Genomic DNA, 17,734 nt, shown 5'->3' on the forward strand with positions numbered 1-17,734 from the left:
GCTGCCAGACTTTTCCAAAGTGCTTGCACTATTTTATATTTCCACCAGCAGTGTGTGTGTTCCAGTTTCTTTACATCTTCACCATTACTTGTTATTATTTGTTTTATGGATTATAGGTTTCCTAGTAGGAGTGAAGTGATATCTCATTATGATTTTCATTTGTAGTTCCCTGATGACTAATGATATTAAGCATCTTTTCATTTACTTGTTGAGTATTTTCTTTTTTTCTTTGGTCAGTCTAGCTAAAGGTTTGTCTCTTTAAAGGACTGGCTTTTGGTTTCATTGATCTCTTAAATATTGTTTTTCTATTCTCTATTTCATTAATTCCTGCTCTAATATTTTTTGTTTCTATTTTCTGCTTGCCTTAGGTTTAGTTTGCTATTTTTTCTGTTTTAGGTAGAATGTTATTGATTTAAGATCTTTTTCAGTATAGGCATTTAGAGCTTTAAATTTCCCTCTTAACTACTGCTTTAACTGCATCCCGTAAGTTTTTATACGTATGCTTTGTTTAATTAATCTCAAATTATTTTGTAATTTCTCTCGATTTCTTCTTTGATTCATTGGTTATTTAATTTCCTCAGATTTGTTGGTTTCCCAATTTTCTTTCTGTTTTTGGTTTCTAATTTCATAGAGAATGTACTTCATTATTTCTCTTCTAAATTTATTGAGGTTTGTTTTATGGGCTAGCATATGGTCTGTCCTGGAAAGTGTTCCACATGTACTTGGGAAGAATGTACATTTAGCTGTTGCTGGTAGAGTGTTACTGTTGGATCTTGTTGATTATAATGTTGTAATAATATTGTAATTTCCTTTCTTTGTTGATCTTCTGCCTAGTTGTTCCATCCACTGTTAAAAGTGAGATATTAAAGTCTCCAGCCATTATTGTTGAACTTTCTGCTTTCTTCTTGTTTCTGTCAGTTTTTGTTTCATGTATTTTTTTTTTTTCAGTGTCATTCCTATATTATTTCCCCTTCGGCAACTGTCAGCATGTTCTCTGTATTTGTCTGTTTCTGGTTTTTTTTTGTTTATTCATTTTTGCTTTGTTTTGTTTTTAGATGCCACACATATCACTTAGTATAATATCCTCTAGGTCCATCCATGTTGTCGCAAATGGCAAGATTTCATTTTCTTATTGCTGAATAATATTCCTGTGTGTGTGCGTGCGTGTGTGTGTGTGTGTGTGTGTGTGTGTACACACCGCATCATCTATTGATGGACATGTAGTTTACTTCCATTTCTCAGCTATTACTAGTAATGCTGCAGTGAACATAGAGCCGCATATATGTTTTTGAATTAATGTTTTTCTTTTCCTCAGATTAATACCAAGAAGTGGAATTGGCAACTCAATTTTTAATTTTTTGAGGAATCTCCATTCTGTTTTCCATAGTGGCTACACTAATTTACAATTCCACCAACAGTGTACAAGGGTTCCCTTTTTACTACATCATCACCAGCACTTATTATTTTTCGATTTATTGATAGTAGCCATTCTGACAGGGATGAGGTGATTTCTCATTGTGGTTTTAATTTTCATTTCTCTGATGATTAGTGATGTTGAGCATCTTTTCACGTGTCTTTTGGCTATCTGTATGTCCTCTTTGGGGAAATGTCTGTTCAGGTCGTCTGCCCATTTTTTAGTTGGATTATTTATCTTTTTTGGTGGTAAGTTATATGAGTTCCTTATATATTTTGGATATTAACCCCTTATCAAATATATCATTGGCAAATATTTTCTCCCATTCAGTAGGTTGTCTTTTGTTTTGTCGATGGTTTCCTTCACTATATAAAAACTTTTTAATTTGGTATACTCCTATTTATTTTTTTCTTTTGTTTCCCTTGCCTGAGGAGATATATCCAAATAAGTGTTGCTAAGAGTGATGTCAGAGAGTTTATTGTGTTTTCTTCTTGTTGTTTTGTGGTTCCAGGTCTTTTTTTTTTTTTAATCCAATTTAATTTATTGAACAAATGCCTGCTCAATCATAAAATCAATTATTACAAGGCCAGCGGGAGCCTCTCAGATACTTCTTTGGGTCTACTTTGGTGGGTCACATTTATAATTTTAGATCAGGGAGGTGATGGTGGGTAGTCCAGCGGATGTGGGGTGCAGTCCCCAGCCAGTAACTTTCTCCCTGTGTGACTTTGGGCAAGGGTGACCTTGGAGCTTCTCTGAGCCCTGGTTCCCTTTTGGGGCAGCAGAGGGATTAAAAGACGACTCCTCCCAGTATGACCTCAGGTATCAGGTCAGATGTGTCAGCCGGACACGGGTGCCCCCGCACGGGCCACATTGTTTGTCGGGCATTTTGTCAACCATCTGGTGCCAAATGAGGGTGGAGGAGAAGCTGAAGGCCATGCCGCTGCTGCTGCATTTGTAGGACTGTTCCCCACTGTGCATGATGTGGTGCTGGATCAGGTAGGCATGGTTGTGGAAGGCCTTGTTGTACTCGGGGCACATGTACGGGCACACCCAGGTGTGTGTGTGCCGGTGCAGCATGAGCTCTGAGCCCGGGCAGAAGGCCTTACCGCGCTTAGCATAGGTGTGTGGCTATTTGTGCGCACGCGCTGGCCGAAGGCTCGGCTGCACTTTGGGCAGACAAAATAGTTTCTTCCCAGTGTGTGTCGCCTGGTGGTGTAGCGTGAGCGCCTAGTGGTCGCAGTTCTCGCATTTCTGTGGCTTCTTGATATCCCCGGCCTCTGTGTCCTTCTGCTTCGGGGTCTTTCCTGGGGCTCCACGCCTGCGGGCCACGTGGTCACTGCAGGGGTTGGTCTGTTTCCCAGGACGCCGCTGAGGTCACCACACTCCCGAGCACTGTCTTTGTCAGCTCTTTCTCGTGGGCCTCCAGCCATAACTGCTGGTCCTTGAACTGATCCTCAGGTGTCCAGGCTTCACCCAGCTCTGAGCTCTGGGCGGCCTCGATGGCCAGGAGTTCTGCCATCCCAGCTCCTGAGCTGCTTGCCTCAATTTCATGTCTTGGTACTGGATCTCGTGGTCTTGGGAGCATATGATCCTGTCCATGTCCCTCAGGCTGTGGCCTTGCTCTGGCCACTGTGCCTCAGTGGGTCCAGTCGGTATTTGCTGAGTTGTATTCACAGTTTACTCACCAGCAAAGGCACAAACTGTTGGAGTCACCCACATACAAATGTAGGGGATGGACTTGTGCGGCGGGGAATCATGGGCACGAAGTTGTGGAGTCATGCAGGTGCAAACATGGTGACACACGGGCAGGACTCACATGGTACATGCTGCTGGAGTCATGAATATGACATAAGAAGGGGGTAAGAAAGAGACACACATATTCACCTGTAGTTCCAGGTCTTAACATTTAAGTGTTTAAGCCATTTTGAGTTTTTTTTGGTTTGTGTGTATGGTGTAAGAAAGTTGTCTAATTTCATTTTTTTGCCTTTATCTGTCAGTTTTTCTATCAGCACTTACTGAAGAGATTGTCTTAACCCCATTATCTATCCTTGCCTCGTTTGTCATAGATTAATTGACCATAGAAGCGAAGATTTATTTCTGGGTGCTCTTTTCCATTGATCTATATAACTTTTTATGCCAGTACCATCGTTTTTTGATCATGTAGCTTTATAGTATAGTTTATCAGGATAGAATAGTTTATCAGGGAGTGTGATACCTCTTACTTTGTTTTTTTTGAAAACTCCTTCCACTATTTGTGGTCTTGTGGTTCCATATAAATTTTAGGATTAGTTCCAATTCTGAGATGAATGCCATTGGTATTTTAATAGGGAATTGCATTGAATTTGTATATACTATTTTTAGGTAATAAAGGCATTTTAACAGTATTTACCCTTCCAATACATGCGCCAAGGTATATCTTTCCATCTATTTGTATCTTCTTCATTTTCTTTCTTCAGTGTCTTATAGTTTTCAGAGTACAGGTCTTTCACTTCTTTGGTAAAGTTTATTCCTAGTTTATGCTTTTTGATGTAGTTGTAAATGGGATTATTTTCATAATTTCTCCTAATTGCTGTCAGTGTATAGAAACTCAACAAATTTTTGTATATTGATTCTATATCTTGCAACTTTACTGAATTTATTTATTCTAATAGTTTTCTGATAGTTTTTTGATGGAGTCTTTAGGGTTTTATATAGTATCATGTCACCTGCAAGTAATGACACTTTTCTTTCTTTCTGATTTGGATGCTTTTTCTTGTCTAATTGCTGTGGCTAGCACTTCCAATTTTATGTTGAATAGAAGTGATAATGGTCATCTTATCTTTTTCCTGATATTAAAGGAAAAACTTTCAACTTTTCACTAATTGAGTACATTAGTGGTGAGTTTGTCATATACTTTATTACATTGAGATATTCCTTCTATACCCACTTTGTCGAGAGTATTTAACCATTAAAGGAGGTTGAATTTTGTGCACCTGTTGAGATGACCGTGTAATTTTTTAATCTTTTATTTTGTGAACGTGATGTGGATCATTGATTGATTTGTGGATGTTGGGCTGTCTTTGCCTCTCTGGGATGAATCTCACTTGGTCATGGTATGTAATCCTTTTACTGTATTGTCAAATTCATTTTGCTGATATCATGTTGAGAGTCTTTGTGTCTATGTTCATCAGGGAAATTGGCCTGGAATTTTCTTTTTTTGTAATATTTTTGTCTGGTTTTGGTATCAGGATAATGCTGGCTTTATAGAAGGATTTTTGGAAGTGTTTCTCTTTAATTTTTTTGAAATAGTGTAAGGATAAGTATTCTTCTTTGAAAGTTTGGTAGAATTCATCTGTGAAGCAGTCTGGTCCTGGACTTTTATTCGTTGGGAATTTTTTGATTACTGCTTCAATTCGTTTCTTCTAGATTCTTGAATTTGTTGGTGTATAATAGTTGTAGTATTCTTTAATGATTCTTGTATTTCCGTGATGGTTGTAACTTTTCTTTCATTTATGATTTTATTTGGGCGCTCTTTTTTTTCTTGAGTTTGGCTAAAGGTTTGTAATTTTTGTTTGCTTTTCAAAGAACCAGCTCTTAGTGTCATTGATCTTTTCTGCTTTTTAAAGTTCTATTTTGTTTATTTCTGCCCTGAACTTATTTCCTTCCTTCTGTTTACTTTGGGTTTGTTTGCCCTTTTTCTAGTTCCTTTAGATATAGAGTTAGATTGTTTATTTGTGATTTTTCTTGTTTCATGAGATACACCTGTATAGCTATGAACTTCCTTCTGAGAACTGTTTTTGCTATATCTCATAAATTTTGAAAAGTTGTGTTTTCATTTGTTTCAAAATAGTTTTTGATTTTCTGTTTGACTTCTTTGTGCCATTGGTGGTTTAGTAACGTGTTGTTTAGTCTCCACGTATTTATATTTTTTCCATTTGTCTTTCTGTAGTTGATTTCTAGCTTCATACCCTCTGGTTGGAAAGGATGCTTGATATGATTTCAATCTTCTTGAATTTACTGAAGCTTGTTTTGTGGCCTAATATGTGATCTGTCCTGGAAAATGTTCCATGTGCACTTAGGGAAAAAATGTGTATTCTGTAGTTTTTGGATGAATGTTCTATAAATGTCTATTAAGTCGATCTGGTCTAATGTGACATTTAAGGCCATTATTTCCATATTAATTTTCTGTCTGGATGATTTATCCCTTGGTGTGAGTATGGTATTAAACTTCCTTAGTATTATCGTATTACTGTACATTTCTTCCTTTACGTCCATTAATAATTACTTTAAATATTTAGGTGCTCCTATGGCTGGATGTGTAGATGTTTGCAATTTATATATCCTCTTGGATTGGCCCTTTATAGTTATGTAGTATTCTTGTCTTTTTTTTACATTTTTTGTTTTTAAAGTTTATTTTGCCTGATGTGAGTATTGCTACCCTAGCTTTCTTTTTGTTTCTATTTGAATGGACTATCTTTTTCCATCACTCTATTTTCAATCTCTATATCTTGATTTAGGGTGAGTCTCTAGTAAGCACTATATAGATGGGTCATGATTTTTAATCCATTCAGCCACGCTGTGTCTTTTTATTGGAATATTTAACCCATTTACATGTTAAGTATATACTAATTGCCATTTTTGTTGATTTTTTTTTTTTTTTGGTTATTTTTTCAGTTCCCTTCTGTTCCTTTCTTCTCTTGATTTCTTGTGGTTTGCTGGGTTTCCTTAGAATTTTACCTTTGTTCTTTTCTCTTTATTCTTTGTATATCTTTCGGAGGTTTTTGGTTTGTTGTTACCACGAGGTGGATATATATCATTCTATATCTGTAGCAGTCTATTTTAAGCTGACAGGCATTTGAGTTATAATATATTCTATAAAGACTACATTTTTACTTCTCCCTCCATGCTTTGTTATTGATGTCATGTTTTACACCTTTTTGTATAGTGTATCTCTTAACTACTTATAGTTCAAGTTTGATATTTTTTCTTTTGACCTTTGCAATAGCTTTGTAAATGTCAAATTTAGTGTATTTATTAAATATTTGGCTTTACCTGTGAGTTCTTTTCCTTTCTCATATTTTCTTATTTCCAGTAATGGGCTTTCTTTATCTACTTAAAGGAGACCCTTTAATATTTTCGGTAAAACTGGTTTAGTGGTGATGAATTTTTTAGTTTTTGCTTGTCTGGGAGACTCTCCTTCAATTCCGAATGATAACCTTGCTGGGTAAATTATTCTAGGTTCCTTTCTTTTCAACACTTAAAGATGTCCTACACTCCCTTCTGTCCTGTAAAGTTGCTGCTGAGAAATCAACTGATAGCCTTATTGGGTTTCTTTTGTCTATAATTTGTTGTTTTCTCCTTGCTTCCTTCAAGATTGTCTTTTTATCTTTAACTTTTACTGTTTTGAATACAGTATGTCTTGGTGTGGGTCTCTTTGGTTTCATCTTATTTGGAACTTTTTGTGCTTCCTGGACTTGGATGTCTGTTTCCTTTCCCTGTTTCTTCCTTGCAATGCAAATGTTTGAGTGCTTGATGTTATCCCAGAGATCCCTTGTAAATTATCGTGTTTTTAAAAATTATTATTATTCTTATTTTTTGCTGTTCTGTTTGGTTGATTTCCACTAGCCTGTTTTCCAGGTAGCTCATCTGTTCTTCTGTGTTACCTTATCTGTTGACTCTTTCTAAAGTGTTTTTTTTGTTTGTTTTTGTTTTTTTTAATTTCAGTTGTTCTTCATGTCTACTTGATTCTATTATATTTTCTTCCTAAGTTTCTCTATTCCATTCTCAACTTTGGTGAGCATCCTATGCCCATTTTTTTGAACTCATTATGAGGCAAATTATTTTTGTTTACTTAGGGTCTTTTTCAGAAGATTTTTCTTGTTCCTTCATTTGAGAGAGATTCTTTTGTTTGACTATTTATGTTTGTTTATATGAATTAGACAAAATAGCTATATCTCCCAGGTGGTATTGTGAAGAAGTGACCTCAGTCTGTAGGCTTTATGTGCTGGATAGATTTGGGGCAGGCACTTATAGTTCCTGGGACACTAGCCTGCTGGGCTGGAGCAGCTTCCAGTAGGGATGTCAGGTGCACGAGGCCTTGTTATTCCTGGTTGCTCCCTTTGTTCGGAGGCAAAAGGCTCTGGGCAATATAGTTGAGAACACATTGCATAATCTTGCAGGTTGGTCAAAGTACCCAGAGAGCTCTCAGCCACCCCATCGAAGTGTAGGGGCCATAAACAGTGGTGCTCACCAGCTCCTCCAGCCTAGAGAGTTCCCACAGATTCTGAAGGACTCCCATGGTTTTTCAGCTGTCCCTCTTAGGTCTCTTTTCTCTTGTTTGTTCAGGAGCTGTTCATTCAGTCCTTGGTTGTCTCCAGAAGTAATTGTTCTCAATATACATGTATATTTGAATTCATTGATGCAAGGAGGCTTGTTCGGCGTCCTCCTATGCTGCCGCCTTCTTGAACCTCCCTTTGCTTCATGTATTTTGGGCACACATTGGAAACTTAGTCTCAGCAACAGGTAGCCAGGTACGGAATGAAAAATGCTGACATCCTGCCTCTTTTGGGAAGGTAATCCTCTGGGAGCCAAGGGAAGGGAGCCCTGTATGTCAGCTATACCAGTCTGCAGAGAATTTCCCTCTCACTGAGTTAGGAGAGAGAGGAAGGGACAGGCCTTGGTTCAGATACCAAAGACTCTCATATTTCTTATTGAATTAGATTTACTACATTTTAGAAAAAAAAATTAAAAACATTTTCTTTAGTAAATGTTTCTTTGCTTTATGCATTTAGGACTATTTCAAGAGAATTTAAATGGTGGTGGTGATGGTGGTGGTTTTTTAAAATAATTTTTACCAGTTTTATTGGTGAGCGGTTCTTTGGAGCGCCTCATGCTGTAATCCTGGAAGTGAAACTCTTGATATTTTAGAAAGTCATCATTCAGGTGGTTTTGGAGTATGTGTATCGTAAATTTTTTTTTTTGGTATCTTAGTTTTAAATTAAAATATTTTCCTGGGAAACTTGAGAGTCCCTAAAGAGATCTCTTGTTACCTCCAGAACTCAGCTACTCCAGAGAGAGATGTTCTCATTGGCGTTTATTCTCTGGTTATGATTAGTTTTTCACTTTTGCTGTACTAAATTGTATTGTGTTAAGGAAAAATAAATTTATGTGCACTAGTTTAAACCTTTTGGGCTTGGGAGGATGTCCTGGGTCCTCTATCACTCCATCTCCTCGAACATGCTGAGTGAGTCCTCAGTAAAGTTGCTTGATATCTTGCACTTGACCCACAATTCTTGGGACCTTTGAAGAGGAAGGAATGTGAGCTGTGCTTTGATGCCTCTGCTGGAATACACTCAATGATGAGGGTTTCTCACTGCTTCAAAAGTACCTGTTCCGTGGGTGCACACATCTAATGGTCAGAAATTCTTCCTTATTTGGAATTGAGTGAGACTTTCTTGGTTTTAATTCTACAGCTTTTAACAAATCCTCTTTTTCACTTGACAGTTTCGTTTTCTTTGTAGAAATGGACACCACATTACTGTGGTTAGAGTTCAATAGTATGATCATGTGCTGATTGAAACACAGCCCACAGTTGAGGATTTTAGCCTTAGCCAAAGTACTGTTCCTGCCTTGTATGTGGTTTCTGGGATTAGGTGTCTTGTGAGTTCTAAGTGTAAGTCAAAATTATATTAAAAAAACAAAAACAAAAACTCATGCCCTTGCTCCAATACTCCAGCACTAATTTGATCATTTTGTATTTCTAGGAATATAAGACTTATAAGGAGAACTTTCTGAAGCGCTTCCAGCTTACCAAGCTGCCTCCATATTTAATATTCTGTATTAAGAGATTCACTAAGAACAATTTTTTTGTGGAGAAGAATCCAACTATTGTCAACTTCCCTATTACGTGAGTATTACTCTTCCTTCCTCCCTATCTTCCTCTTGGGAGTGAGCCTGAATTTCTTTTTATATTTTATACCACTATTAATTTTGGACTACTTAGTTGGAGATTGCAAGGAACAGAGCCTATCTATAATACATAAGGGTTTCTATTGGAAGGCTACAAATATATCAGGGTCCTCAAGGAGGCAATCCTTCTTTTACCTTTTCTCTTGGGAATTGTAGTCTTTTAATGTAGGGAAAAACAATTGATAAAGATAGGGTAGGACAGGTAGTAGGGAAAAATGGTTGATTAAAAAGTAGGATAGGACAGGTGGGATTCTGTCTGGCTTTGAAGATAATCCTGAGCAGTTAGAGTCTGTCTATTTGCTGGTCCTCACATCTTCTTGCACACTGTAGTTAGGAATAAACAGTGGGGATGATGCCACTGATTTATTTTCTCATCATGGAGTCCTTCTGTCTTATTTTTTCTCCAGAGGGTAAAGTCTGGAATATGTCCAATTTCTTCCTAAAAGTGAGAAAGTTATGAATTTTGATGTATGGTCTTATTTTATGTTTACCATACAGTTGTTTTTCTTTAATGGACATTTATTAGTATTTTAAGGGAAAGTGGGAGGTGTTGTACCAGGTGCTTTTACTTTGCCACCTTCTAATTCAGAAAGTTCCTGCAAGACCCTTTTCAGGGTAGGCAGTTGGCTTTAAGTTCTAAAGAGACACTCTTTAGAGTATCTTTTTCACACTCTGTAGAAGCCATCTCAGAACATGGAGAAACCTGGTGGCACGGTTGGCAAGAAGAAGTGTGGGTCTCTGTGTGTTGGCCTTTAGCTAACGTAAGAGCAGAGCCCTAAGACAGTTTCTTAGGATTTGAATGGATATATGATAGGATTAACATGGTGTTTAGCTCAGTAGGTTTTTTTTTGAAACTTTACAGAGTAGTTTGGAAGCTGTAGTGGACCAATGCTGATCTCTTTTCTTTCTCCCTCTATCCTCTTCCATTACCTGGTTGCCCAAACTATACCAGGACTGCCAGTTTTCTCCTTTGGAAACAGTTACAGTTCTTAACTCTGTGTAGTGTTTAAGAGGGTAGTAACTAAACTTAAAGAGGTTTGAGTTTTGGGCTGTCCTGGCTGTGTGACCTTGGCCAGGTTATTTGCATACCTTATGGACGTATTGTCTCATGGATAAAATGAGAGGCTTGAGCTAGATAAGCGCTAGGGGTTCTTTCAGATATAACATTTTGTGATTTATGATTTCATGATTACCAAGAATCTGAGAACAGCGAGGGGTAAGAATAGAAAACTTCTGTAGTTAGAAATACAGAATTTCTTTTTCTCTTTCCCCACACTTTTCTTTCTATTCTTCACTATCATCTTGTTTGTGTGACAAGTAGAATTAAATTGGGGACATGGAGGCCAGCTTTCTGTTACCTTTAGTGGGACCACAGAGGAGATTTCTTTGAAAGTCTGCATATCAGAGTTTTATTTTAGATCTGGACTGTTGTGAATTGCCGCAGTTTCCAGTCTGTTCCTAGTAGGAAAGGGTACTTTGGTCTCCAGGGCAGCAACAGAGGACAGAGGATTGTGTATGGGTAGTAGTTCCTGCTCAGTCACCACAGAAATTTGCTTACCCCATTGGTTTCTTTTATATTGGGCCTGGACAATATTCAGAAAGCTTACCTTGGAGAAGTTGAGAAAAAGATTACAGGTGCTCTTTAAACAACATGGATTTGAACTGCGCAGGTCTACTTACGCATGGATTTTTTTTTTTTTTTTTTTTTTTTTAACAAATATACAATCTGCTGTCTGCATCCCAGAGTTTTGCATCTGGGAGTTAATGAACCTTGGATTGAAAATAGTATTTTCACTCCATGGTTGAAAATCCAAGGATGCAGAGGGTTTACTGCATGCATTGTTCTAGGCCATTTTATATAAAGGACTTGGCATCCCCGGATTTTGGTGTCTGCAGGAGGGAACCAGTCCCCCGTAGATACCAAGGGATGATTATGTTTAAGTTTTTGGGGAGTCAAAAAATTTTACGTGGATTTTTAGTTGTGCAGGGGATCAGCATGCCTAACCTCCCCATTGTTCAAGGGTCGTCTTGTACTTCATGACTAGTCAGCCTTTTAGAGAACATCAAATTGTGTGACTAATTCTGGAAAGCTGCACTTTACTGTATGTACTGTAATTATTTTTAGAATAATTGATTTTAGAGTAGCAAAGTCCTCATTTTTGAAAAGGACCCTTTTCATACCTAATTCTTCTCCTGTATTTTATTCATAACACATCTTGTTTTTACCAGAGATTTATCAGACTTGCAGTCATTAGATGCCTTTTGTTCATTTGGAGATACGGTTTTTGGAGCACAGGTTTAAAGTTTCAGTTCCGGCTAATTGTTCTCTAAATTAGACTGTTCTGATTGGGAGATGACTATGGTTTGCTCCCTTGGCTGTTATCTGAAACAAAATGATGTAATGTATATTTATTCCCGCTGTTATCTGAAACAAAATGATGTAATGTATATTCATTCCCTTTTGTCACTTAAATAGTTTTGGTTCGGCAAAAGATCTTGAGTGTAAAGACTCCTGAAGATTTCTCAAGGAACTCATTTAAACAGGTCCCAGTAGCTGTTGTTGAAGCAGAGGAGATGAGAACATGGAAAGCCAGCTCTTAGCAGCCAGCAGGCAGTTCGGTTATTTAGAGCTCACATAGATTTCTTAAGGCTCATATCTCAATCATCTTTAACAGTGAATATGTACTGCAGTCTATATGGCACACTGTCATTTTATAGAAATAGAATAGCTGTTATAACTCATAGAAAGCTACGTAATATAATTAGAAAAAAGTTACATATTTGTTTATATTTCTCTTATCCTAAAGATATTGAACATCTTTTTATGTGCTTTTTGGCATATTTTTGTCCTCTTCGGTGAAATGACTATTCATAACTTATCCCATTTTATAATTGGATTATTTGTTACAGGGTTTACATTGAAAACATTTGTATTTTTAGAGAGGTAATATATTCAGTCTAAAATTCAAAGGGAGATAAATATCTAGAAGTGACCAGTGGATGTATCCTCTGTTAGCATTTCTTGTGAATCCTTCCAGGGATGACATTATTATGTGTCATGTTATGAGTGGTAGCACATCAGACAGTTTACAGAAATTAGAAATATGATAGTCTCTTATTCCACCTAATGTTATTTAAATTTTTATAACTATTTGTAGGCTACAAAAGGATGTATTTTTCCTAAAATTATATAGTTAACATATTCTCTTAATAGTCACAGTAATTGTCAGCTTATTTTTCTCTTAAACTGTTTGAAAGTTCTTAATAACCATCTTTGCATGATCTTCACAGCATTTATTATAGCACTTTCTTCTCCAGTGACCGGTAAACATTTAATACTTCAACTGATGGATAGAGTTCAACAAATAAAACACAAAAAGAGATTTTATTTTAGGTACAGCAAGAATGCCTTTCTGTTTGGAAGTGAATGTTCAGAAATTTAAAATAAATTTGATGTTTCTAAGTCCCAATTGAAGGAGCCTAGTCAGTAATTTCTTTTGACAACTAGAACTGAAAAATGTGGAAGCTGTGGGGTAGCTAGCGTGGGTCACATAAAAAAGGGAAAGCCGGTGTACAAAAGGAGGGAGAAGAATAAAGCTGATGTCAAAAGCAAGGAAGAGAGCAAGTAGCTATCTTAGGTCCTGTTTCTTTTCTTGTGCCTGGTTCCAGCTGCATTACCTAGTCTGAAAACCTTGAATAAATTCCTCTTTTGTACTTAAGCTACCTTGGGTTGGTTTCTGTTACTTGTAACTATTCTACTTGGCTAAAAGAAATACAATCAAAAAAGAAGCGAGGCTCTAGAAAATTGAAGAAAAAAATAAATTGGAATGACCTGCCTGGTTCACCATATTGAAGTTGTTACTGTGATTATACACAGTGGCAGTGTACACAGTCACGTGGTCAGGCCTTCCACAGTCTAAGGCTGGAGACCGGGTGTTGCCTGAGCACCACTGCTGCGGCTGATTCCCAGGCCTGGCAGAGGGTGTGGCAGTTCCACCTGTTATCTCACTCCTCACCTTCTTAGAGATGGTCACTCTTACTCTCATAGCATAGAAGAGCCTTAGGCTGAGTAACCTGCTTAAACTCACACACAGCTCTGAAGTGGCTGAGCCCTGATTCTAGTTCAAGTTTAAATGATGAGGCCTTGCACTTTTGACTGCTAGACATACTTTTAAAATGTGCTTTCCCCATAGATCCAGTCTTTCTAGTTTGACTCATTTTTATGTCAGATTACATGAATTTCCACAAACATAGACTTCCTTGGGTCTGCAGGCCTACCTTGATCCAAAGTCTTAAAATAGGGTACAATAGCTTTGTGGTCCATTTGTGTAGGACAGTTTCCCTAACTTGGCAGCCTTTGTCTGATCTTCTGGATTTATTTTCATCATCACCAGAAATGTGGATCTGAGAGAGTACTTGTCTGAGGAAGTACAAGCGGTGCATAAGCACACTACCTACGACCTGATCGCCAACATCGTACATGACGGCAAGCCCTCCGAGGGCTCTTACAGGATCCATGTGCTTCATCATGTGAGTGGTGCTGACATCCCGTGGCACAGACTGGCAAAAACAAGTGTTGTTTATTTGACATTTCAAAGGGCAGCTCTCTTCAGTTTGCTTTTTCTTTACCTTGACTTTGGGATTCTGCAAGTAATAGAGCTATCAAGTGGTTATTTTAAGGTAGTGGTTCTCAATTTTGGCTGCACATTGGAGCCTGGGGAGATTTTAAAATCCTGATATCTGGACACCGCCCGAGGCTGGTTACATTAGAACCATTTAATTTGTGCCTGGTGGTTTTCAACTGTGGTAGAGGCCAGGGATGCTGATAAATATCCTACAATAATGCATAGGCAGCCCGCATAACAGAATCATCTGGCCTAAAATGTCAGTCAGGGTTAAGAGACCGCATTAGATTATCTGGGGATGGGAAAGAAATATCACTAATGTTTTAAAGTTCCCCAGGAGATTCCACTGTCCTAGACTGGAGCCTTACACTGAAAGTGGCATCCTCAGACCAGCAGCACTGACATCATGAGAACATTATTAGAAATGTTCCACCCAGATCTCCGAATCGGAAGCTGCATTTAATAGACCTTCTGATATGAAGTTAAAGTTTACAGAGTATTGGTCTGGAAGTTCCCTTTTAGCTAAAAAATTTGTGAATTTGTCTCAAGCTAGAAAAGGATGAAACATGTACTTAAGGTATATTTGGTATTGCACAGTTTCTTAGCATAGATTGTTCTAATTTGATTAGTCATCTGGGACTTTGGGTTTAATAACTAGCTTCTGTTTACCCAACACTGTACTGTGCACTGGAAAGTACACCAAGTGTTTAATGTGTGTTCGTCTCATCCATATCCTTAAAACACAACTTCAACATAGGTGTTAGTACCATCATTTTACAAATGAGGAAACTTAGGCCGAATTTGAGTAATTTATCTACTGAAGTCAGTAGAATTGGGATTTGAACCCAGAGATTTGGTTTCACCATGTTCTAAATCAGTCCTTGAACTGGGAACAGGGACTTGATTATGTGATCCTGAGCTTTTGTTATGTTTCCTATATTCTGAACTATTAGAGTATCTGGACTGTGTATGTTCTGTAGTGTCTGTCTTTGGCATTCTTTAGAAGTTTGGATGGATGAGGCAGGTGAGGTTCTGGAAGTGCCTCTACCGTAATCCAGAAACCTCTTTTCCTCTTGTTTATGGAAACATGAAGTGAGGTAGATTTTGCTGGACTGGATTTGTAGGCCAAAGAGAGTGAGTAGTACGAAGGACAGTGTCCACTAAGGACACTTTTTCTTGACTGAATGTCGTTGTATTCTCTAGGGTGGGGGAGTAGGAATGTCCACTTTTAGTCTAATAGTTAACACTGTGCCTCTGAGGTGATTGTATACAGTCTGTCGGTTCTGAGCAGCCAGGAGATCTCTTAGGTGAGGAGAGGATTTTTTCTTTTTTCTCTTTATTGTCTGCCTAAATTTTAAAAGATAGAGAGTGGTTGGACTCTATTTTACTTACAGGAACCCTCAGAAGGAATTGTGTTTGCCAGTATCAACGCCCCAAAAACTCTTGGAATTGAGTGATGCCTAGCAGACGTCATGCACCCTCTTACTTATGACTCTTGTTGAGTGACAGTCTAGTGGCTCTTCTGATTTCCTTACTTCTGACTGTAATCCCTTCCTTGTATTACCCTTTTGGTTTTAGGGAGCAGACTAACCCAGCCCTTCATACTTTTTTTCAGGGGACGGGCAAGTGGTATGAATTACAAGACCTCCAGGTGACTGACATCCTTCCCCAGATGATCACGCTGTCGGAAGCGTACATTCAGGTGGGTTGACCACAGACCTGGTCAGTACCAAGTAGATGGGTTATGGGGTCAGTGAGAGCAATGGTGTGTGTGGAGGCAGGAAGTGGGATTGAGTCAGAGCCTTGGTTAGGCTGGGTGCCTGTTAAGATACACTGAGGAGTGAGATTTTCTGGCCTTGAAAGTGCAGGAGCGATTTTCAGAGAAGAGACGAGTAGGGAAGTATGGACGATTTATGAGTGAGCAAGGAGGTTATGTGTATGACCAGGTTAGTTTTGCAGAGATATGTGATCTCGTTTAAGGAGGAAGAACCTGGAATTATCAGGACACCAGCTAGGAGTCGGCTCTGAAACTTTTCTCAGTTTTCTAGGCAAAGTTAGCACTCTTCGTGATCCTGTACCATTTTCTACACATCCTTATCGGAGTGCCAATAATAGTATTATTTTAACTGTCTTCTCTATTTGATTGAGAGCTGGCGGACCAGAGTGTCTCTGTGTTCTCTTTATAGCTGCCCTTGTACCTGGCAAAGAAGGAAGACTGAGACTAAGAAAAAGCCATAGCTTTGTGAAAAAAAAGGGAGACCCTTCTCATCTTGGAGATAACTCTTTACTTAGCAACTTTGTTGAAGGTCATAGGCTTGACAATAAGGGTTTTTTTAGAAAGAGAGTTTAGAATGGGAAGTAAGAAAGATGGAGATGGGTGGAGAAGTGAAAATTGAATGAAAGGGAATTTCCTGAAAGATTAGTTTCAGGGGACTTAGTAAATAATATAAATGGAGCAACATGCTGTCCATTACCTAGGTTAGAATAGATATTTGATAAATATTTGTAGATTCCCATCTCCTAAATATCTATTGTATTAATTTCTTACAGATTTGGAAGAGGCGAGATAATGATGAAACCAACCAGCAGGGGGCTTGAAGGAGGAGTCTAGGGCTTTGCTTGGCAAGGCTTTGGCTGAAGATATAAATAAGAATACTGAAGCTGTAACTTAACATAGGCTGACTAGCACATCTCTTGGACCAGCCTAGTTTTTATGGGTTTGGGTTCACAGCAGAGCATAAGAGGGCCCACCCTAGGATGGCTCTGTGCGGTCACTCAGCTGTTCTTTGATCAGTTTATTGTAGATTGATGTTCCTTTTTCCTTCCTGTCTAGCTCCCCTGTAGCTTTAGCAGAGGCCCAGAATTCTTTTACAGATGTGTGTATTTCATTTCTGAGCAGCTGGGAGTATCCAAAAGACAAGATAATTTCTTGTGAGCATCAGAGCCTCAGGAATAAGAATATGAAACCAGTAACATCCTTCTTCCATCATAGGTAGATAGTTTTCCTGTGGTTCTCTTCATTTCCTAATGTTTTCTTGGAATTGAATTAAATATTTTTCTGTTTTTAAACCAGCCTCACAAACTGTTTACAATCTGTTATCTGGTAGATACCGTGCTTGTGTCTTCCTGTCTGCTTGGTATGTCAGTTAGGATGTATTTGTCTCTAACAAAATAATCTGATTAAAGGTAATAAATAACAGTGGTACTTACTAAGAAGTCTGGAGGTGGGAGGTTTCAGCTTCTAGTGCAGGGCCGTGTGAAGGGGGAGGGAAGGAAGGATGATAGGAAGAGTATCTGACTGTCGCATGCAATTCTGAGGGTCTCAGCCAGTCTGGTGGGGAGCCCAGAGCAAAGATTGCCTGTCAGAAGAATCAAACAGAAATGGCTTTTGTCAAGCTCAGTCATTGATTAGGAGCAGCCTGGAGAAGTGTGACCTTGGCCTGAGCACTGTGGTTGATCTGAAGATGTGGGAGAGCTGAAGATACAACAGCTCACGGCAGGCAGTCAACTACAGCAAATTCTCTTAAAGGGAGGTGGAGCCGTGCACCTCTGGCTGCCACCCTTTACTTCTGGGACACAGTACTGTCCTTATTTCTCTCTACTTCTCTCACAGTTTCAATATTTCCTTTGCAGGCTCATCTTCCTTTATCCAGCTATTAAAAGTTGGCATTCCTCAAGCTAGGCCCTCTTTGTCACTATTTACTTTTTCTCTGGGCCATTTCAACTATGCCTGTAACTTCACTTATCA

General features: G+C 38.4%; 1 protein-coding gene across 1 annotated transcript in view; it reads left to right on the top strand.

The window, feature by feature from the left end:
- USP39 (ubiquitin specific peptidase 39) overlaps positions 1–17,059 on the top strand; it is a 33,345-nt gene extending 16,286 nt beyond the window's left edge. The window contains exons 10-13 of the mRNA XM_016136723.2: positions 9,157–9,299; positions 13,756–13,891; positions 15,602–15,688; positions 16,537–17,059. Coding sequence (XP_015992209.1) covers positions 9,157–9,299; positions 13,756–13,891; positions 15,602–15,688; positions 16,537–16,584 — 414 coding nt within the window. The 3' untranslated portion in view covers positions 16,585–17,059. The remainder of the gene's footprint in view (positions 1–9,156; positions 9,300–13,755; positions 13,892–15,601; positions 15,689–16,536) is intronic.
- The last annotated feature ends 675 nt before the right edge of the window (positions 17,060–17,734 follow it).

This window comes from Rousettus aegyptiacus, unplaced genomic scaffold (assembly GCF_014176215.1).
Source record: "Rousettus aegyptiacus isolate mRouAeg1 unplaced genomic scaffold, mRouAeg1.p scaffold_m13_p_7, whole genome shotgun sequence".
Taxonomy (NCBI): Eukaryota; Metazoa; Chordata; class Mammalia; order Chiroptera; family Pteropodidae; genus Rousettus; species Rousettus aegyptiacus.